Raw genomic sequence first — 21,425 nt, forward strand, 5'->3', positions numbered from 1 at the left:
CATTGATATTTTTTTTACGAGTTTGAAATTGAATTATCATTTATCGATTTTATGAGAAAAACACGAAGTGCTGCTAGATGTACATCAATTTTCTCATAATTAGTTATTACGTATGAAGGTATATCATAAAAACAATAAAATGTTTTCTTTGTTGTTTCATTGGGTGATGAAGGTAGATAGCATTGCAGGAAAAAATCATAACCCGCGTAAAAAAAAATTTCTGCAGTGTTGGCAACCTACATCACCGGATGAAACAACAAAGAAAGACATTTTGTTTATATTTATATTTTTATGCATTATTTTAAAATATAAACTAGATTTAAGTACTAAAATAGCATATGGTTGACCCATTCAATACGTTAAACGGAACAGCCAATACACACTTTGATCTTGATGATGCTCCATATTTGGTAATTATTACACAGACAACTCGGATCGAACTAGTTTGCAACAAACATGCATTCATTGTCGCAAATGAAAGCAATGTCAATTTCAATAGAAATATAAGAGAAAAGATTTAGTGAATGTAAATATAGAATAATGACCGCAGCATTCCTTTGATCTTTGCAATAACCGTAGTATATTTGACGATGAGACCATGGAACATTTTTCCCAGTTATATATTCAGTTTTATTGACGTATATATTCAAAACCTCGCCATAAAACCGAAAAGAAGCTTTTTGCTCTGCAACAGCTGATATTTGGTATTAACTTCACTACCTCGAATGCCTTAGTTATGTTCCCCAAACAAAGTTTGGGAACATATTGTTTTTACTGTTTCTTATTATTATTAAGGTCTTCCGTTTCAGACGGAAGACCTTACAGTGATTGTAATGTTTATTCTTCTGACAAATTTTCTTTGGACAAATTTAGACTTTGTTTCCCAATATCTCAAGAACAAGTATAGATAGACACTTGAAACTTGCAGGGATTATATAGATTAGCAATAATCCATGTTATACATTTTCTATATATGTTTGTCCTCACTTCCGGTTTAACAGGAAGTGGTTGAAAAATCTACAATATTCAAAGTTTGTCAACACGATTTCTCAGAGATGGCTTGATGGATTCTCTTGCTATTGACAGAGATGATAGAGAATTGTAGTACCCTTATACACCATCTTTCATTTTTTTTCAAAATTCACTTCCGTTCGTAAGATCTGTCCAATTTCCGTTTTTCAAAAAATCGTTTTGTCCGGGGGTAATCTAAAAAACGAATAAAGATAAACAAATGAAACTTTCAGGGATTATAGATCTCTCAATTGTATAGTGCATCCACGTTAATTCGTTTGTCGCCGTCCCTTCCGGTCGTCACCGGAAGGGATTGAAAGAATCGCAAATTTCAAACTTTTTTTTAAAAATTGAAACCTAAACTCATTTATTAAGTCTCTTTCAAAGTGTCAAAAGAATGTTGATCCCGTCAGTAGTTGAAACGGTAACTTCCGGTTTCTTGATAAAATACTCTTATACTTATCGTCTTTTATGTCCCCATGAATCTCGCTTATATTTAAAGTGTTTGATTTGATTTTCATTTCTGTCAATGAGAATATCAATATCTAAAGTTTCGTCAATTTCATTTTCCAAATTCACTTCCGGTCGGTAGTATCCCCCCACTTTTTCTTTCCTTTAAGTCTACTTTTTTGAGATCCCCTTCAGATAGAGGCGTGAAACTTTCAGGGAATATAGACAGTAGAGAGTCGTTGTGATTTATTGGAAAATATATCTGAATAGTACTTTTGGCCGTCAACGGAAGTTACGAAAAATTAATAAAAATTTGACAATGCGCTTCCCATTTTTTTGTCGAGGCACATTCTCTAATTAGATTTGAATGATTGTTGTACGAACAGAAAGATGTGTACCGGAAATAGTCCAACGGAAGACCTACTCATTACTGGTAATGAGTTTCAAGTTATTCTTATTTTTTCCGGTACTTTTTTGTCCGGGAGTGTTCTCAGAAACTACAAAAGGGACCGATATGAAACTTTCCAGGGTGATAGTATAGCATTTGTAGATGCGCAGTACGAGTCATTTTATCTGAACGTGCATTGCAGTTTTGGTACAAAATATACGAAATCAGAATACAAAAGAGATCGACATGAAACCTTAATAGGATGATAGTATATCATCTATAGACGATGAAAATGATAATCATTTTGTCTGCACGTGCGTGCATGCACATGCACGTGCATCACATTTTTTGTACACTAACTTTGTAATCAGTCTAACTTTTTTGTTGTTCATTGAAATGGTTTGATATTTATATCATAGATAGATATTGAGACCCTTAACTAATTTGCCTGGTCAAATTGCCAATCTGCACGCGCATGCACGTGCGCTTCTTTTTGATTACATAATAGTAAAACGTTTGTAACTCTCTTATTTATGAAGCGAATGAGTTGATATTCACAGTATAAGTAGATAATATGTGTATCTTTATATCACTGTAACAAAAAATACCAACGCACATGCGCATGCATCGTTTTTCAAATGTTCATTCTTTAAAGAACGATAACGTTTTTGTTTTTCATTGAATTTTTTTGATGTTGTGATTTTAGATGTGTCTTGGCACTCCTTACAAATTGCTGTGGTTAAAATTACTGCTTTAGCACATGCATGCACGTGTGCTGATTTCTGATTGGACGATTTTAAAATCACTATAACTTTCTTATATTTACTGCAAACATTATGAAATTCATACTGTGGGAATATGATACAAATGCCTTTTGAATGACATCAACAAAAGTGCGGAATCATACACGCGTGTGCATGTATGCACGTGCATTGCTTTCTTTCATTTCTTGGTACTAAAATGACCACATTAAATGCACTAATTAAAGGCTAAAATAAAATGATTTTTGCTATAGGATTACAATGACATCACTTTTTAATTGGGGGAGGTTTGGGGAACATATGTAACGGTCCCCGTTACAATTAGAACTAGTTCCCTTATTGTCCTATGGGGGAAAATGGAACAAGTCAGATATTCTTACACAGGAACCAAACAGACATTGGAACATATCTGCATTATACAGATGTCATATATATTTATATAAATCACTGATTACATAAACAATTAAATATTGAAGATGTGATATCATTGATTTTGTAATTATCATATTTAACTTCCGCATGCATGTTCATTTATAGAGCTTGCATTTGTTAAAATTTGCCAGTAAAGAGCGATATAAACCCAATTGGTTGATTAGGGATTCAGCGACTGACAACGCCACAGCAGATATTTAAGCTGAGGTTAACAACAGCAGTGGTCTATACGCTGCTGATATCAATTCTGTGATGGACAACCAGTAGCCGTATAGGTGATAGTATCGGATGTAGTCATGCCTAGGATGTTTCTGTTGAATTACATAAGGAGAAGAAAAATACTCATCGCTTGTACCCTCGTATTCTGTCTTGCAGTCATGCTTCTCAACGGTAAGAAAATAACAGGTTTGGTTCATATTGATAAACAATGTATACATATTTATAATGTTCCACTGGTTATTTTTAAAGTTTCTTTCCGTAGTTCATTTTTATATAGTCTTAGTTTATATTTCATTTAATGTCCATTTTTATATGAATGTCATGGTAAGGTCCTATTCACCGCACTTTAAATTCACGCATTTTGGTTTACATTAGATATAATGAAATTTTACCGCAACGAAAGTAAGGTATATCATGTACATATTTTTGTTTAAAGTGTATGTGCATATCCTTTAACAGTGTAAGTTCTTTATGTTTTACCGGTCGCGGTAGCTCAATGATAGAGCGTTCGCTTCGTAACCGGTAGGTCGTGAGTTCGAGCCCCGCTCATGCAATGGCCGCGTCAAACCTAAGACGTAAACATAGGTAGTGATTGCTCCTTCGCCAAATGATCAGCATTTAAAAGTGAGAATCACGGGTCTTTCGAATATGAACATTAAAACGGAGGTCCCATGTCGCGACAAGTGTTGGCAAGTTAAAGAACCCTCACTGCTACAGCCCTGAGCGCTTAACATGGCTAAATTTGTGGTACTTTACCTACTGCTGGTGACGTCGCAATATGAGTGAAAATTTCTTAAGGTGTTAACATTAAATTGGAAGACATACAACTCTCTAGTTTGTATTCCTTTTATGAGTTATGGGATTGATCACTGTTTGTTATTTTCACCTTTCATGTATATGAAAATTATATTAAATAATTCTAAGATATTATATGATATCTGTAATATGATATTGTTCGTAACGAACAAACAATCCACTTGAGGTATACTTCGTAAATTATCAGCGCGAGTTATTTCCCCAGAATACAGGGGGCGCACAACACGTTGCCGTAGCGTCAATATAATGAATAGATAGAAGGAGTACAACGAGTGCCAGTTTAATTAAGGAAAAATAATTTAACTGTACAACAATTTTAGTCACAGATTACCGTATATTCAAGTGTCCACTGTGTGATTTTTTTCGCAGGCAATGATGGGTCATGATGTAACAACGTCAGTAAATACTAGTATTAGTTCTCGGCATATTTAGATCAGAATCAAGATGTCTTTAGCATATAATCAAACCTTCATTATTAATTTTAATCACTACTTTCAAAACAGATATGCAGAAATTACAATTGCAACCAACGCATGTACATCATATTATAGTTTCACATTGTGGACAATGAACAGAACATATTAATTACATGTATTTCGAATCAGTATCTAATGTAATCTTTCTGTTGAAATCTTCTGTATCACGTCTGATTCAATCTTTTGAAAATGAATATTTATGTATATCAACTTACATTGCACAGCTCGACCTGCATTCAGTTATGTTGCATTAGGGGGTGGAGATGGGGACTAGCCCCACACTTTTTTCGACATCGTACTTTATCCGCCATTACTACAGACACAGACTTGGTAAATTTTACGTGCAAATGTTCTATCTACATACTGGTTCCCAGTGTTTTGTTTTTTAAATGGTAGAAGCTAATTGTAGTGGAAAGGTAAAATTAACCGAAGGATCAACTCTTATCCCATTACCAAAAAGAATCTTTGATTTTTTTAAATGTTAAGTGATAAGAATTCTCAGACAAATCTATAGAGTTAAAGCATAAATTTTCCACTGAAAAAAATTCAACGTTTAGAACATGTTTCTTCCGGAAAAAATCTGATTGGACTCCTCCTTGCGAGTTAAATGTGACACCTGGGATGACACTGATTTAAAATCAATATTTTCAATTAATCCTGATAAAGTATCGTTTATTTGAGTGCATACAAGAAACTCACAATTTTATCAGACACGTTCTTTCAATACCGTCTTTAATTCTATGTGTACGAGATCAGCACCATCTTACGGGGAATTTTCTCTATAGAAAGCATCCGGAAGTTCGTGGGTAGTATATACAAACGTTGGGATGATCGAAACTAGTGAAGCTTGGGAACACATTGATAAGCACGCCCTCAACTTCCGATGTAAGGGGATTAACTGCAAATATGTAGCCGAATTTAACAGTGACACTACATAGAGTATTCAATAAATAGATGGTGCGGTTTTTGTAATCATGGTATCATTTGAAGGGTTTGTCAAATAAAAATAACCCACCATGGGAAATGTTGGTTACTGCTTGAGTCATTTTATTTTTATTTTTACATTGAAGTTTATGGGAAGAGCATGTTTTATTCAAATATTTTTTAATGGTATTTTCATACAAATCTCGTGGTAAAAAGTTACGTACATGTTCTCTTTATAAAATCATGAAACAAATTAATCATTTATCGTGGATATTTTTTTTAGAAAGTTAGAAGTTCTTTATCTTTATCAATGGTGGAAAATATTTTTCAAAAAGGTTCAAGTGCAAAAATATCGACTTCTGATGTTTTACCAGTCATGACCTGAATTTGATCTATTCCATTTTCATTTATCTTTATCTAAATCATTCAAAATTGTTCAATCTCCTTTCGTAATACTTTTAATACCTTAAAGACCCAATTTTAAGTTAACGCCTCCTACCTGTATCCTGAACAATGGTAAGCCACCTGTCCATCAAACTTTGAACTCAGTTGGATTGGCATATGCAGAGACATTTATATTATGGTACGTGTAGTCAGGTAGTAGAGCAAGTGTTGTAGAGTTGGGTGCAGTTTGTGGTGTACATATCAGCTATAAAATTGTAAAGTTCTGTGTGTGATCAGTTTTTAAATCGAGACAGGCTACTGACAAACAAGTTGATGTTACATGGTCTCGTTTAAAGTCAACATTTCGCAAATTCTATAGTCGTTATAACGATATAGTTTGCCAATATAACCTGCCATTGGGCCAAATGCTGTCTGACGTGTTTCATATCAATTTTAGGCCGTGTTTGGCACACTGATTCTGATTACTCCGTTTACCTGATCAAGATATAGGGCTCACGACGGGTGTGACCGGTCGACAGTTGATGCTTACTCCTCCTCGGCACCTGATCCCACCTTTCGTATATCCATGGGTCCGTGTTTGCCCAACTCTCTATTTTGTATTCCTTATAGGAGTTATGAGATTGATCACTGTTTGTTATCTTCACCTTTTCACAGTATATTGAGAAAAAATGTAAAAATAATAATGATAATAAATAAATGAATAAAGAGTAATGGTACAATCATGTATTTCTGATAAGTAAAAATTATCAATGAACAGCCCAGAATAATTTTTTTTACAAAAATTAATATTTGAGAGGTGTATTTATTATTAGGGGGAAAGTGGATGAAAGATATGAATGAATTCAAGGGATGAAACATCACACCATTTGCAAGAGTTGGAAACTTCAAGATTTGAAACATTTTAAATAGTTGACCAATTCAAAGCATGAACATTTTAAAAACACGATTTGCAGGAGTTGAATGATTGAGTTGACACAATCTATGATTTGCAATTGAGAGATGACCATTCTAGTGCAATGCTTTAGAAGGATGATACATTTGATTCTTGAAATATTTTGAACTGTATTTATTTTGACTACATGTATTATTATTTTTAAATCATCATGTGTGGAAACTTGGAATTTCAAAAATTCAAAAATGGGTTGACAATAAAGGTAATCTACAGTATATACGGTTCTAAATATACCCCTTCCCAATACTCAGGGTTCTAGGTTGTCTGGATACGGGTCTAAAGAAAGACCCCTTCCCAATACTCAGGGTTCTAGATTGTCTGGATACGGGTCTAAAGAAAGACCCCTTCCCAATACTCAGGGTTCTAGATTGCCTGGATACGGGTCTAAAAAAGACCCCTTCCCAATACTCAGAGTTCTAGGTTGTCTGGATACGGGTCTAAAGAAAGACCCCTTCCCAATACTCAGGGTTCTAGATTGTCTGGACACGGGTCCAAAGAAAGACCCCTTCCCAATACTCAGGGTTCTAGATTGTCTGGATACTGGAGAAAATGTGAAGTATTTTTCCTCGAGCTCATTACACTTGATATTATGATACTATCTGATAATGCGAAGGAAAAACCCACGAAAATCATCGCATTTAGAACTAAATATGATTTTGAATGAATTTTTGTCAACATCACTCCTTGTTTCAAGCGATTTATGAAATCATCACTCCAATACCCCGGTGTAAAACGTGGAATATAATGTGTTAGGATCTTCAGCAAGAGAGCTCATGGATATATGGAAAGAGTGTCAAGCTATTTGCATTTCTCAAACAGACTTGCTAAAAACTTAGAAACAGGGGTGTACAATCATTAGACAAGTTTCACTTTTTGGTTATGCTTTGAATAAAAAGGGAATGATTCCAAATTCAAAGAAAGGTATAACTGAAAGTTCGAGTACAAAAAAGTCATCCTTAAACACATAATTTCCTACTTGGAATTTTGGCATAATTGTTTTCACGTACGTAAGTTAATTATCATATTACACGTACATAAATTAATTATCATATTAAAACTAATAGCATCGACGAGTCGCGTGCCAAATTCTAGAGCTTCATACTTGAAACATTAATTCTATGACAGACACAAGCAAAACGAAAGAAGAACAGAAAATTCAAAATTATGTAGAACTTTCAATGATTTTCCCTCTGACAAAGCTGTTGTGAAGAGATTATCCCTGAAAATAAAACTTTCCAATAAATCAGGGGATTACGGAAAAGCTGTGGCCCTATTAAGGATTGTATTGTCGTCAGAAGTTCTTATCGTAAAACTTTACACTCCTGGAATTAATGCATTATGGTCAGTAATCAATAAAGGTCTCTGAACCACGTGTCTCGGTACATATACTATATACAATGTAAACAACAGAATTTGTCTAAAAGGTTTCTGGACAGCAGCGTCTTTAAAGTTTTTGCGTTTGGCATTGGAGAATCAACATGGTTACTTGAATATAATACGGAATATCGGAAGTGTAAAATTTTGGAACTCTGCGGGAAAAGAAGTTATGAAAATTATGTGTAATTTGGGCAACTCTTCTATGCTAAAGACGATTCATTTCCGATGCATGATTTCAGAATGTTGTTAGCGAATATCGGAGTATCAAAAATGAGTAATGAGATGGAATTTCTGATGTTTGGTAGCGGAAGACAACACACAAAAAGTCGCAGTATCACGTATTTCGTTTTCCGACATTTGCTTAGTTTGTTAGAGTTTCTCTTCCAACTTATCACAACAACATACCACAATTTAATATGAATATCACATTATATACACCAATCTCTAGGCTTGTAGCAACTGAGGGAGCCCGTTCCCCTTTTTTGGCAACATACATATCCCGTTATTCTTCGTTATTTCTACATTCGAAGATCGATTTATTGGCTGGTCACTTTCTATAGTAGTAGTGAATAGTATTGGAAGTATAAGGTTGAACCAATGAATTTAACTCATGTACTGGAGGATAGATTAACGCCCCTCCCCCTTCACCCGATTTATGATTTTGCAGAACTACTTATTGAGAATTGTGAAGAATTCTCAGACAAATATAAATTCAACTTTTTCTCCGTCTCCCCCCCCCCCCCCCCCCCCCCATTACAAAGTTAACGCAGAAATTGATAACTCGATCATCATACTAAATATGAGTACTGCAACGGAATCGACGACAAAATAATGCTTACAATATTCCATATCAAATGGTTTACCATATTCGTTATGTTCTATTGTGAGATTAAACCATAACACATACCTCTTACTATAGCAATGGACTATTGGGTAGATTTGCATTTGTATGGGGAATATTTCACTCACAATAACTTATTTCATATAACAAGTGTTTACAAGCACCTTTTTAAACCAAGAAACAAATGTCTTGGTTGTATGAATTATTGGGGCATAAAAGAACACTGAAAACATGGAGTAATTTGTGCGAAGTAATTGATAAAGTTGTTTATCCAATATCAAACCATGTTCCCATTGTTTTATATGCTCCATGATACGATTTTCCTACAGACAGTAATTCCGTATCGTCAAATTTTGAACTTGTCTAGGTCAGTCATTTTATTGGGGGAAAAAATGGTTCAACACCAAAACTAAGACTATGCCCTTCGGTCTGTGTTGCGCACCTGTAACCTTTAAGAGGCTCATGGAGACAGTGCTTGCAGGTGTCGTCAATAGGATAAGTGCTTGGTATATCTTAATCTAATTAAAATCATATCTTCTCTAACTGTTAAACTGGAGAAGGATCTGACAGCATTGCATTTGAGGTCGTTCACACTTGATCAATCAAATGACGGATTTCGCTAACATGAAAAGTTTTGCTGTTATATCGGAACATACCTACCTACCTAGTCCTTGTTGCGCCCGTGGGCACATAGGGCAAGGACTAGTTTCTTCCATTCCTCTCTGTCTTTAGAAACCTTTTCAATTTTGCTCCAGGTCATGCCAATCTCTCTCATTTCTGTTTCGACAGTTCTCCTCCAGGTGGTCTTTGGACGGCCTTGTTTTCTTTTCCCTTCTGGAGTCCATCGAAGTGAGACCCTAGTGATGTCATTGATGGGTTTCCTTAAGACATGCCCAATCCATCTCCAGCGGTATTTCATAAGTATGGTGTGCATGTCTGAGGATTTTGTTCTTGCATGTAAATTCTCATTTGTGATTTTTTCAGGCCAAAATATCTTACAGATCTTTCGGAGACATCCATTGTGGAAGCTTGATAGTTTGTTAATGTCTTTCTCCGTCACCCTCCAACATTCCGCTCCGTACAACAGAACTGACAGGACACAGCTGTTGTATAACCTCATCTTCATTGGTGTTCTTGCTTATGCTGTTTGACTTCCAGATGTTCCTAAGATTGATAAAGGTACCGCTTGCTTTTCCTAATCTTGCCTTGATGTCTTCTTCCGCACCACCATCTGTTGTAACAATGCTACCCAGGTATGTAGAAGATCTTGTACTTTCCAGGTTTTTACCATTAATCTGTATTCCTTGTGGATGCTTGATATTCAAAGACATAACCCCTGTTTTCTTTATGTTGATGTTCAATCCAATTTTGCTGGCATTAGATTGCAGGTTTGCTGTCTTTCTTTGCATGTGTTCCTCAAGGTGTGACAGTAGGGCAAGGTCATCTGCGTAGTCAAGATCTTCTAGATTGGAAAATAGGGTCCACCTGATGCCGTTGTTGTTTCCACTCAGGGTTGATCGCATTACCCAATCTACTGCAATCAAAAATAGAAGGGATGACATTACACAGCCTTGTCTTACCCCAGATTTCACGAGGAAGCTTGTGTCTGGTTCTCTGCCAACCGTGCATCTGAACTCGGAGAAGAAATCTTTAATTAACTCCACTATCTTGGCTGGTATTCCATAGTGTCTTAAGATCTTCCATAAGCTTTCTCTGTGGATACTGTCAAAGGCTTTCTCAAAATCAACAAAGTTGATAATTAATTTCCTCTGCCACTCTGTGCATTGCTCTATGATGTTTCTATGATGTTTCTGAGTGTGAACACCTGGTCACAGCAGCTCTTTCCTTTTCTAAAGCCTGCCTGTTCGTCTCACAGTTTGCTATCTACTGCTGTCTTTCTTCTATCAATTATAATTTTACTAAAAAATTTGCTAGGTATGGAAAGTAAGGTGATACCTCTCCAGTTATTGCAGTTGGTTAGATCTCCTTTCTTTGGCAGTATAATAATGTTCCCTTCAGCCCATGTATTTGGTATGATGTTTTCGTTCCAGATCTTGCAGAAAAGTGGGTGGAGTATAGCTGCTGCTAGTGTGGGATCAGCTTTAAATATTTCTGCTGGTAGCTGATCGTTTCCAGATGCTTTGTTATTTTTTAGTGTCGTAATTGTTTTCATAATCTCTATTTTTGACGGTTCCTTAATGTTTATTACTAAGTCATCTTCTGCTTCTTGGATTTCTGCTAATACAGTGGGTTCTGGTCTATTAAGAACCTCTTCAAAATGTTCTTTCCACCTCTCATATTGCTGTCTTTCTGATGTTATCAGTGCTCCTTGTTTGTCTCTTACTGGCATGTTTGCGTTTCTTCTTTTCCCACATAGTTTTTTGATTATCTGGTCAAGATCTCCCATTCTCTGCTCGGAGGCAGCTTTCTCAGCTTCCTTTGCCATTCCTTCTATAAAATTTTGTCTATCCTTTTTTGTCGCTTTTTTAAATTCTCTATTGCTGTTGCTATATTGTTCTGCAAGTTTATCTTTTATTCTCTCAGAGTGTGTGTTACATAGCTTCTTCTTAAGGTCTTTTCTCTTATCTATTAGCTTCCACGTTTCTGATGTAATCCATTCTTTATGAACTTGCCTTCTGAAGCCCAATACTTTTTCGCTTGTTTTGCTGAAGGTATCTCTCACCCTGTTCCAATGTTCGTCTATTTGGTTTTCATTTTCTATGTTGCTGTTTTGTAAGACGTGGAATTTGTTTCTTAGCTCTATTCTGAAGTCTTGTTTGATTTTGTTGTCACTAAGCTTCCCTGTGTCGTACTTTTTAATATTTGACTTTGGTGCTATTTTCTTCAATTTCAACTTGATGATAGCAGTGACTAGGTGGTGTTCACTCCCTACGTCAGCTCCTCGTCTCACTCTCACATCTTAGAGTGACCTCGTCCATTTACCATTAATTGCAATGTGGTCAATCTGATTCTTATCTCGTCCTCCGGGTGATACCCATGTTAGTTTGTGAATATCTTTATGTGGAAAGAGTGTTCCACCAATGACAAGGTTATTGTTTCCACAAAATTCTACAAACTGCTCTCCGTTTTCATTCATGACGCCACATCCATATTTGCCAATCACTCGCTCGAATCCTGTGTTGTTGTTTCCTACTTTTGCATTGAGGTCTCCCATAAATATTGTCAAATCATGTTTAGGAATCTTTTCTATTTCAGCTTGAAGTGCTTCATAAAAATCTTGTTCAACATCACTTTCTGCATCATTTGTTGGAGAATAGACGTGTATTATGGATGTTTTGACTGACTTGGTGTTTAGTCTTGCTCTTATTATTCTTTCATTAACTGGATGATATTCTATTAATGACTTAGCAGCTGATTTAGATAAAATGATTGCTACTCCTTCATGATGACGTCCATCTTTTCTCCCTGAGAATACTATTGTTTCTCCTGTACTTGTTGTATTCTTTCCAAAATCTGTCCATCTGCACTCACTCACAACTAGAATGTGCAGCTTGTTCTCTTTCATCTCTCTTAAGACTTGAGCCTGCTTTCCGGTCTCATACATTGTACGGACATTCCAGAAGCCTACTCTTAGCTTGGTTCTCGTATTCAGTATACTCTTCATTATGCTAGCTTCCTGTTGGATTTCACTCGAAGCATTCATGCATTCAGGATTCTGCTGGTATCCTGAAGTCTGGAGAAAAGTTGAATTATTTCTAGTCCTTGTTTCCGTAATCAATATTTTTTTTACGAGAAGGAGAGATTATCCTCTTGCTCAACCTCCAACCTGTTGGGCTAGGGATTTGTATTCAAGGTTACCTTCCTCTAGAATGGTTGCCTACCTCAGCTAATGAATCCATTCTACCCAGGTTTTATATCAGGGGTTCCTTCTCCTAGATGAGTTACTTGCCAAAGTTGACGACACTCATCTAACCGACCATTTGCCCATGGTTGGGGCAAGGTTGATGAGTGCTAGGACATGTCCACACACCGGTGGGCCTACACACTGCATCTCTGGGGCCCTTGCTGCTCCGAGATCCCCTACAATTCAGCCTGTGATACTTGATCCCAGTTGACGTGCGATGCCACGGGGAGGCATTGAAGGAGTCTTGGTAGTGTAGAGGCTTTATACTGGCAAAGAAAGATTTACGTATTTTACTTTCCTTTTCACCTACAAGTATGCTAGCCAGCGGCAGCATTAGATCTACAATTTTGATCTTATCCAAACTAGACGCATTTCACTACCCTGTGATGATTCACCAACACACATATATCGGAACATACTTGGTATTTATCATACGCAAGTCAATAATTACCGATAAGCACGGGATAATAATCGTCGAAGACGGCGGCGGCCATGAGTGATGTTAGAACGCCACCAAAAAAATGTTAACAATAATGGATGTCTAATATCGCAGATATTCCTTTGCTCTTTCTCTAACGCTGATGTTTGGAATTCGTTTGAACTTTTCATGGATCGAGGCCATTATTTGTAAACTTACAATCCGAATACGATTCAGTGAAACGATTCCTGATTGGTCCATAATTCTTTGTCAACCTATTGTTATTGGTCGAATACTTATTGCTATTTATTGAATTATTCAAGAGACCTCAAACGTAATGCTGTCAGAGCCTTCTCCAGTGTAAAGGTTAGAGAAGATATGATTTTAATAAGAGTGGGTATATCTGGACGATATAATGAGTGTTGGAAAGTCGTTTGAAGACATGCTTGAAAATCTTGAAAAAGTATTCAAGCGATTGCATCAGACAGACGTCAAGCTTAAGGCGAAAAAGTGCAACCTATTTGCAAAGAAGGTATCATACCTGGAACACAGGAGAATATTGCTGATTGACCGGTTTCATGTAATATCTTGGAAGTTCGTTCTTTCTTGGAACTTTGGAGCTACTATTGGCGCTTCATCAGAAACGTTTCTTTCATTACAAAACCTTTGCATGGACTCAAAGATTGGAAGAAAGTGTACGAGGACAAAAGAAACTCAAGAGGCTTTTGAGAATTTGCGCAATCAATTGATCAGTGCGCCAATGCTAGCCTTACCTGCTGTAACCAAGCAGATTATTCTTGATATCGATGACAGTGAAAACTCGAAAGGCGCTGTGTGCTGAGAGAATAGATGACACAGAGCGCATTATAGTATATGCAAGCCGAACTTTGTCCAAAGTAGAAAGGCAATGTTGTGTCACAAGGAGAGAATTACTGACGTCACTATCTTTATGAATGTTATTATTTCATCAGAACAGATCATGGGTCATTGAGATGATTATTACGATTTGGTCAAATGACGTGATGGTTAAAAGTGATACGATTTGTTCAGGTCGGAAGCATGGAAACGCTGACGCACTTAGTAGAATGCCTTGTCCTCAAGTGGTTCGACTCAGAATCATAAAAGGAGCAGCAAGTGCGAACAGTGAGCACTAATCAACATCAAAGTCAGCAAGCTGACCTTCCTTTATTTAAAGGAGGCGCAGAATGAAAGCAAAGACATTCAAAGTGTGTGTTCTTGGATTGAAAATGATGAAAGACATTGTCTGTCTAAGGTATCACAGCAGGGTGATTGTGGTGAAATCACTGTGGAATCAGTTTGAAATCCTGTGCATAATAGGATGGATTATCATTATTTATTCTTTTTTCATATTCACATAATCATCAATAAAAGTAATTAAGATACATATTAATGGATGGATTGTTGGTGTAGATATGGGCATTGCTTCTCTCTGGCAAGGAAACGTACCAAATGATGAGCGGAGGAAAATACTCTAAATGTGCAATGACAGTCATACATATGATGATCAGGCACTTAGGTATAACTAATACATTGACCAATATAAAGGTAAAGGTATTATTGGCCAGGTGTTCAAAGAGATATTCATCAGCGAGAATAATGGGTCTTCCGGATATGACCTTAAAAACGGAGGTCCCGTGTCGCGGCAGGCGTTGGCACGATAAAGAACCCTCACTGCTACGACCCTGAGCGCTAAGCATAGGTCTAAATTTGTGGTACTTCACCCACACCTGGTGACGTCTCAATATGAGTATGTTTCTACATGTAGTTGCATAAAGTGCATGATGCGGAAGAGTCCAAATTCCAAGCGTAGAGCACCCATGCAATTTGCGCGTTTGGGTACCCCTATGGAGAGACTTGCGACAGATATATCATGCGAAGTGCCAGAGACAGGGAATCAACATATACTTGTAGTGTCCGATAATTTTACGAAGTGGGCAGAGGCGTTCGCTCTACCAGCTATCGAAACTGAGATCGTAGCACGCACAATAATGGAGTATAAGTGGTTGTCAGTTATGGTGTGTACTCATTCAGTCCAAGGAGGGTCACCTGTACGAACGCATGCGAGAATGGCAGAGGAACACAACTTGATTTATCCTGAATACGTTACATGCCCTGGTCATCACTAGAATGCCTGCAGATTAATCGGTTCTTTTTAGTTTACTCGTTTATATATCGATATAAATACGTTTCTTATTTTCAGATCTTAAAGACATCTTTCAATATACATGTATCGCATTCATTCAGTTGCCATATAATGGGTCGACATTGCTTAATGATTTAATCCCTTTTCAGCTTCTAATGATACGATAAGCCATTTTATATCATATAATGTTATAAACACGGTTAGGTCATAGTGTTATGTCATCTTCAATTATACATAACATAAAACATTTTTACAAAATTCTCCTTTCTAATACATGAAGGAAAGACAAATTAAAGTTAATCAAGCTACCTGTATGTATACAACATTGTCAAGTTTATTGTAATATTTGATTTATCAACCTACTATTGTCTCCAAATTTCGAGATCTTTACTCGTAATTTTGAGATTTTTTTCTTTTATTTCGAGAAAAATGCCTCGAAATTTTGAGAGTTTTTCTTGTTATTTCAAACCTAGTTTTTCCCTTGACTCTAATTGGCTTTCGTGGTTTTCGTATGGTACAGAAATTAGATGTTTGATGATTTTTTTAAGTCAAGGTCATGCTAAAACCAGTCACCATAGGACTAAGCCACGATCGGAAGCATAATATTCCACAAGTTACATTTTGTCATAAATTTTAGCAGTCTCACTTGGTATTATCTGATCACTAGCAAGACCTAGAATATTAACATGAAAAGCAATTTCATTCCATTCCTGTTTTACCAGCTGATCAATATATTCATGAAATGCAGCTTGCATTATTATTTACTGATTACACCGGACCGGGGCTAACACACGTCTGTCAATCTACTAGCAATTAATTTGTATGAATATAAAATTGAATATATCTTTTTCATTTACTTAATTCAATTTTCAGTAATTAATTGTCATGAGACACATGTCAAAGTTATTACAAGTGTATACGTGTAGACTACATTTTATTTTCATTATAACGATACAAAGTAGTGTGTACTTCAATAATTTTTAAGATGGGTCGTTTTCGATTTTTACCACAACGAACAAATAGAAGCAAGTGCGTGATTCTAGGGCTAGCTGTTTTTTCATCAATGGTGATTTTCTCATTTAAAAAAGAAAATGGTAAGTCGAAAACTTAATACATTTACGTCATAATTTGCCTCTTTAATTCTGAAATTAATATTGCTTTAAATTCGTCACATTGAAATCATATTGGCAATTTATCTTACCGATTTCTAACAGGGCATAACGTTTAGTTTTAGATAATGAAAACTGCTTAGTTATTTAATCATGTGAATGGAACTGTAGACTCAACCGCTTTGATTGCTTTGTTTCATGCTCCTTCCAGAATTTTTGGCTCATGTTGGGACGTCATTAGCTGTAGGTGAAGTACTACAAAGTTGGACTTTCGTTCAAGACCTTAGCAATGGGTTTTTTTTTTAACTTGCCAACACCCGCCGCGACACGGGACTTCCATTTTTCAAATATCATATTCGAAAGACCCTCGACTCTCACTTCTGCATTTCGAGCGTTTGGCGAAGGAGCGATCACTACCTATCTTGACGTCTTTGGTGTGACGCGGCCACCACGGCGCAAGCGGGGCTCTATCTCATGACCTTACGGTCAGAGAGCTAACACTGAGCTAACCTGACCGGTCTAAGAACAGTTTTGACATCTAACAATCAAAATTTACAAAAAGATAGAAAATTTCTATACGTGTAATGTACAACTTACTTGATCCCCTTTTAGAAAATTGAATGTTTGTAATCATATACATACTGATGCAAATTATATTCAAGGAAATAGTGCACTTTGAACTTTTTTAAATCTTGTGGAAATCCGATCCTTGTGCATCAGTTTATTCAAGCATGCGACGTATGATAGGGACAACAAGTACGAACACGAACACTTTGTCATTGATTTAAATAATTACATATTAATTGAATATCATCATATCGTTAGTACGAGACATTTAATCATTATTTGTGCTCTTTGTGCACTCTAATATTATGTATTTTCCTCGGAATGCTTGTAACTTGTTATTCATTTATCACGTGATTTTGGACCCACCAGGCTTTAACTTACGAAATAATTTTTGAGGTATTAAATGTATTGGGGGGGGGGGTTACATTTTTATGTGTCGAAAATCAGCTGTGTATTGTTTTGTATTGACAGTGAAACATCAAGGTCAAACCTGACAGCAAGGCAGGGTGAAGATCACCTGTCAAAAGCCATAAATAATCTTTCACAATATATATCTTGTTAAGGAGAGCACTACTGTTGAGATTCATATAAACTACTATTGCTGTGTGATTTTTAGAAAACTCTATAATCTACAGACGAGGATATGTGAGAATATTTCAAGAGTGGTATCCTAAGAGGAACCTGGAGATGAAGTACGCCGACCAATACCCAGAAGGTATAGTTTCACGGGTTTTCTTTTGGGTGGGTGGGTTGGGTTGAGTTGGAAAGACAATTCATTTTCCATTGTATAGCACCTAGGTATTGCCACAAGCTGTAAAAGGAACGAACTACTTGTCATTTTTCATCAATGCGTTACAGAAATGGTATACGTTGGTACTATGAACATGAAACCTTTTTTTCATGAAAAAGAATCTCGACAGACCAGAAAAAGTACTTGTATATCGGATTGCGTACCATAACTGATTTTTTTTTTGGTCGTTGTTCAAAGTACCCACTATTGTAATATACGCAAAACTCTATCAAAGATAAACTTGAACGTTTCATTCCTCTACAATATACAATATGATGAATGAATAGGAATGACCCATCATAGTTCTGTGTGACTTTTGACTCACATTTTTAACAACGCCAACATAAAAAGATAATAACTATAGGTTTCTGATACCATTGGCAGACGAGTTGTCATGCTTTGATCAAGAAATGTCTGTGTATGAAGATTGATGAAATCATCCTCGATGGGTTAGTCTGAAGTGGTATAAATGTGAGGTCTACGACATATGGAAGGTCATGTTAAAATATTTGGGCAATCCTTTCACCAAGAAAGAATCTGTATTAAGTTTGATAAAGTCACCATCAATATATTAGGCAGAAACAAACAAAAACACAAAATTCCTATATTGAGGTCAAGGTCATATGGTAGGTCAAGCTAATATGCTCTTAACAACATATGTATAATGTTTGATGGACTCACTAGATAAGCCAGACACAAAGAAAATATGTATACTACTATATACTGCTCACTATACTACTATATACTGCTCACTATACTACTATATACTGCTCACTGTACTACTATATACTACTCACTGTATTACTATATACTGCTCACTATACTACTATATACTGCTCACTATACTACTATATACTGCTCATTATACTACTATATACTACTCACTATACTACTATATACTACTCACTGTACTACTATATACTACTCACTGTACTACTATATACTGCTCACTGTACTACTATATACTGCTCACTATACTACTATATACTGCTCACTATACTACTATATACTGCTCACTATACTACTATATACTGCTCACTATACTACTATATACTGCTCACTATACTACTATATACTACTCATTATACTACTTTATACTGCTCACTGTACTACTATATACTGTTCATTATACTACTATATACTGCTCACTGTACTACTATATACTACTCACTATACTACTATATACTACTCACTGTACTACTATATACTGCTCACTGTACTACTATATACTACTACACTATACTACTATATACTGCTCAATATACTACTATATACTGCTCACTATATTACTATATACTGCTCACTGTAATACTATATACTACTCACTATACTACTATATACTGCTCACTGTACTACTATATACTACTACACTATACTACTATATACTGCTCACTACACTACTATATACTGCTCACTATACTACTATATACTACTCACTATACTACTATATACTACTCACTGTACTACTATATACTACTCACTGTACTACTATATACTGCTCACTGTACTACTATATACTGCTCACTATACTACTATATACTGCTCACTATACTACTATATACTGCTCACTATACTACTATATACTGCTCACTATACTACTATATACTGCTCACTATACTACTATATACTACTCATTATACTACTATATACTGCTCACTGTACTACTATATACTGTTCATTATACTACTATATACTGCTCACTGTACTACTATATACTACTCACTATACTACTATATACTACTACACTATACTACTATATACTACTACACTATACTACTATATACTACTACACTGTACTACTATATACTACTACACTATACTACTATATACTGCTCACTATACTACTATATACTGCTCACTATATTACTATATACTACTCACTATACTACTATATACTACTCATTATACTACTATATACTGCTCACTGTACTACTATATACTACTCATTATACTACTATATACTGCTCACTGTACTACTATATACTACTCATTATACTACTATATACTGCTCACTGTACTACTATATACTACTCACTATACTACTATATACTGCTCACTATATTACTATATACTACTACACTATACTACTATATACTACTACACTATACTACTATATACTACTCACTATACTACTATATACTACTCATTATACTACTATATACTGCTCACTGTACTACTATATACTGTTCATTATACTACTATATACTGCTCACTGTACTACTATATACTACTCACTATACTACTATATACTACTCACTATACTACTATATACTACTACACTATACTACTATATACTACTCACTATACTACTATATACTACTCACTGTACTACTATATACTACTACACTATACTACTATATACTGCTCACTATACTACTATATACTGCTCACTATATTACTATATACTACTCACTATACTACTATATACTGCTCACTGTACTACTATATACTACTACACTATACTACTATATACTGCTCACTGTACTACTATATACTACTCATTATACTACTATATACTGCTCACTATACTACTATACTCACTATACTACTATATACTACTCACTGTACTACTATATACTACTCACTATACTACTATATACTACTCATTATACTACTATATACTACTCACTGTACTACTATACTCACTATACTACTATATACTACTCACTGTACTACTATATACTACTCACTGTACTACTATATACTACTCATTATACTACTATATACTACTCACTATACTACTATATACTACTCACTACACTACTATATACTGCTCACTGTACTACTATATACTACTCACTGTCCTACTATATACTGCTCACTATACTACTATATACTGCTCACTGTACTACTATATACTACTCACTGTATTACTATATACTACTACACTATACTACTATATACTGCTCACTATACTACTATATACTGCTCACTATACTACTATATACTGCTCACTATACTACTATATACTGCTCACTACACTACTATATACTGCTCACTATACTACTATATACTGCTCACTGTACTACTATATACTACTCACTGTACTACTATATACTACTACACTATACTACTATATACTACTCACTATACTACTATATACTGCTCACTATACTACTATATACTGCTCACTATACTACTATATACTACTACACTATACTACTATATACTACTCACTATACTACTATATACTGCTCACTACACTACTATATACTGCTCACTATACTACTATATACTGCTCACTGTACTACTATATACTACTCACTGTACTACTATATACTACTACACTATACTACTATATACTACTCACTATACTACTATATACTGCTCACTGTACTACTATATACTACTACACTATACTACTATATACTACTCACTATACTACTATATACTGCTCACTACACTACTATATACTACTCACTGTACTACTATATACTACTCACTGTACTACTATATACTA

The 21,425-nt window shown here is 35.5% G+C and overlaps 1 protein-coding gene across 1 annotated transcript in view; it reads left to right on the plus strand.

Moving 5' to 3' along the window:
* The first annotated feature begins 3,178 nt into the window (after positions 1–3,178).
* LOC125680740 (carbohydrate sulfotransferase 1-like) overlaps positions 3,179–21,425 on the plus strand; it is a 28,089-nt gene continuing 9,842 nt past the window's right edge. Inside the window, exons 1-2 of the mRNA XM_048920497.2 lie at positions 3,179–3,432; positions 17,792–17,890. Coding sequence (XP_048776454.1) covers positions 3,339–3,432; positions 17,792–17,890 — 193 coding nt within the window. The 5' untranslated portion in view covers positions 3,179–3,338. The remainder of the gene's footprint in view (positions 3,433–17,791; positions 17,891–21,425) is intronic.

Source organism: Ostrea edulis, chromosome 2 (assembly GCF_947568905.1).
Source record: "Ostrea edulis chromosome 2, xbOstEdul1.1, whole genome shotgun sequence".
Taxonomy (NCBI): Eukaryota; Metazoa; Mollusca; class Bivalvia; order Ostreida; family Ostreidae; genus Ostrea; species Ostrea edulis.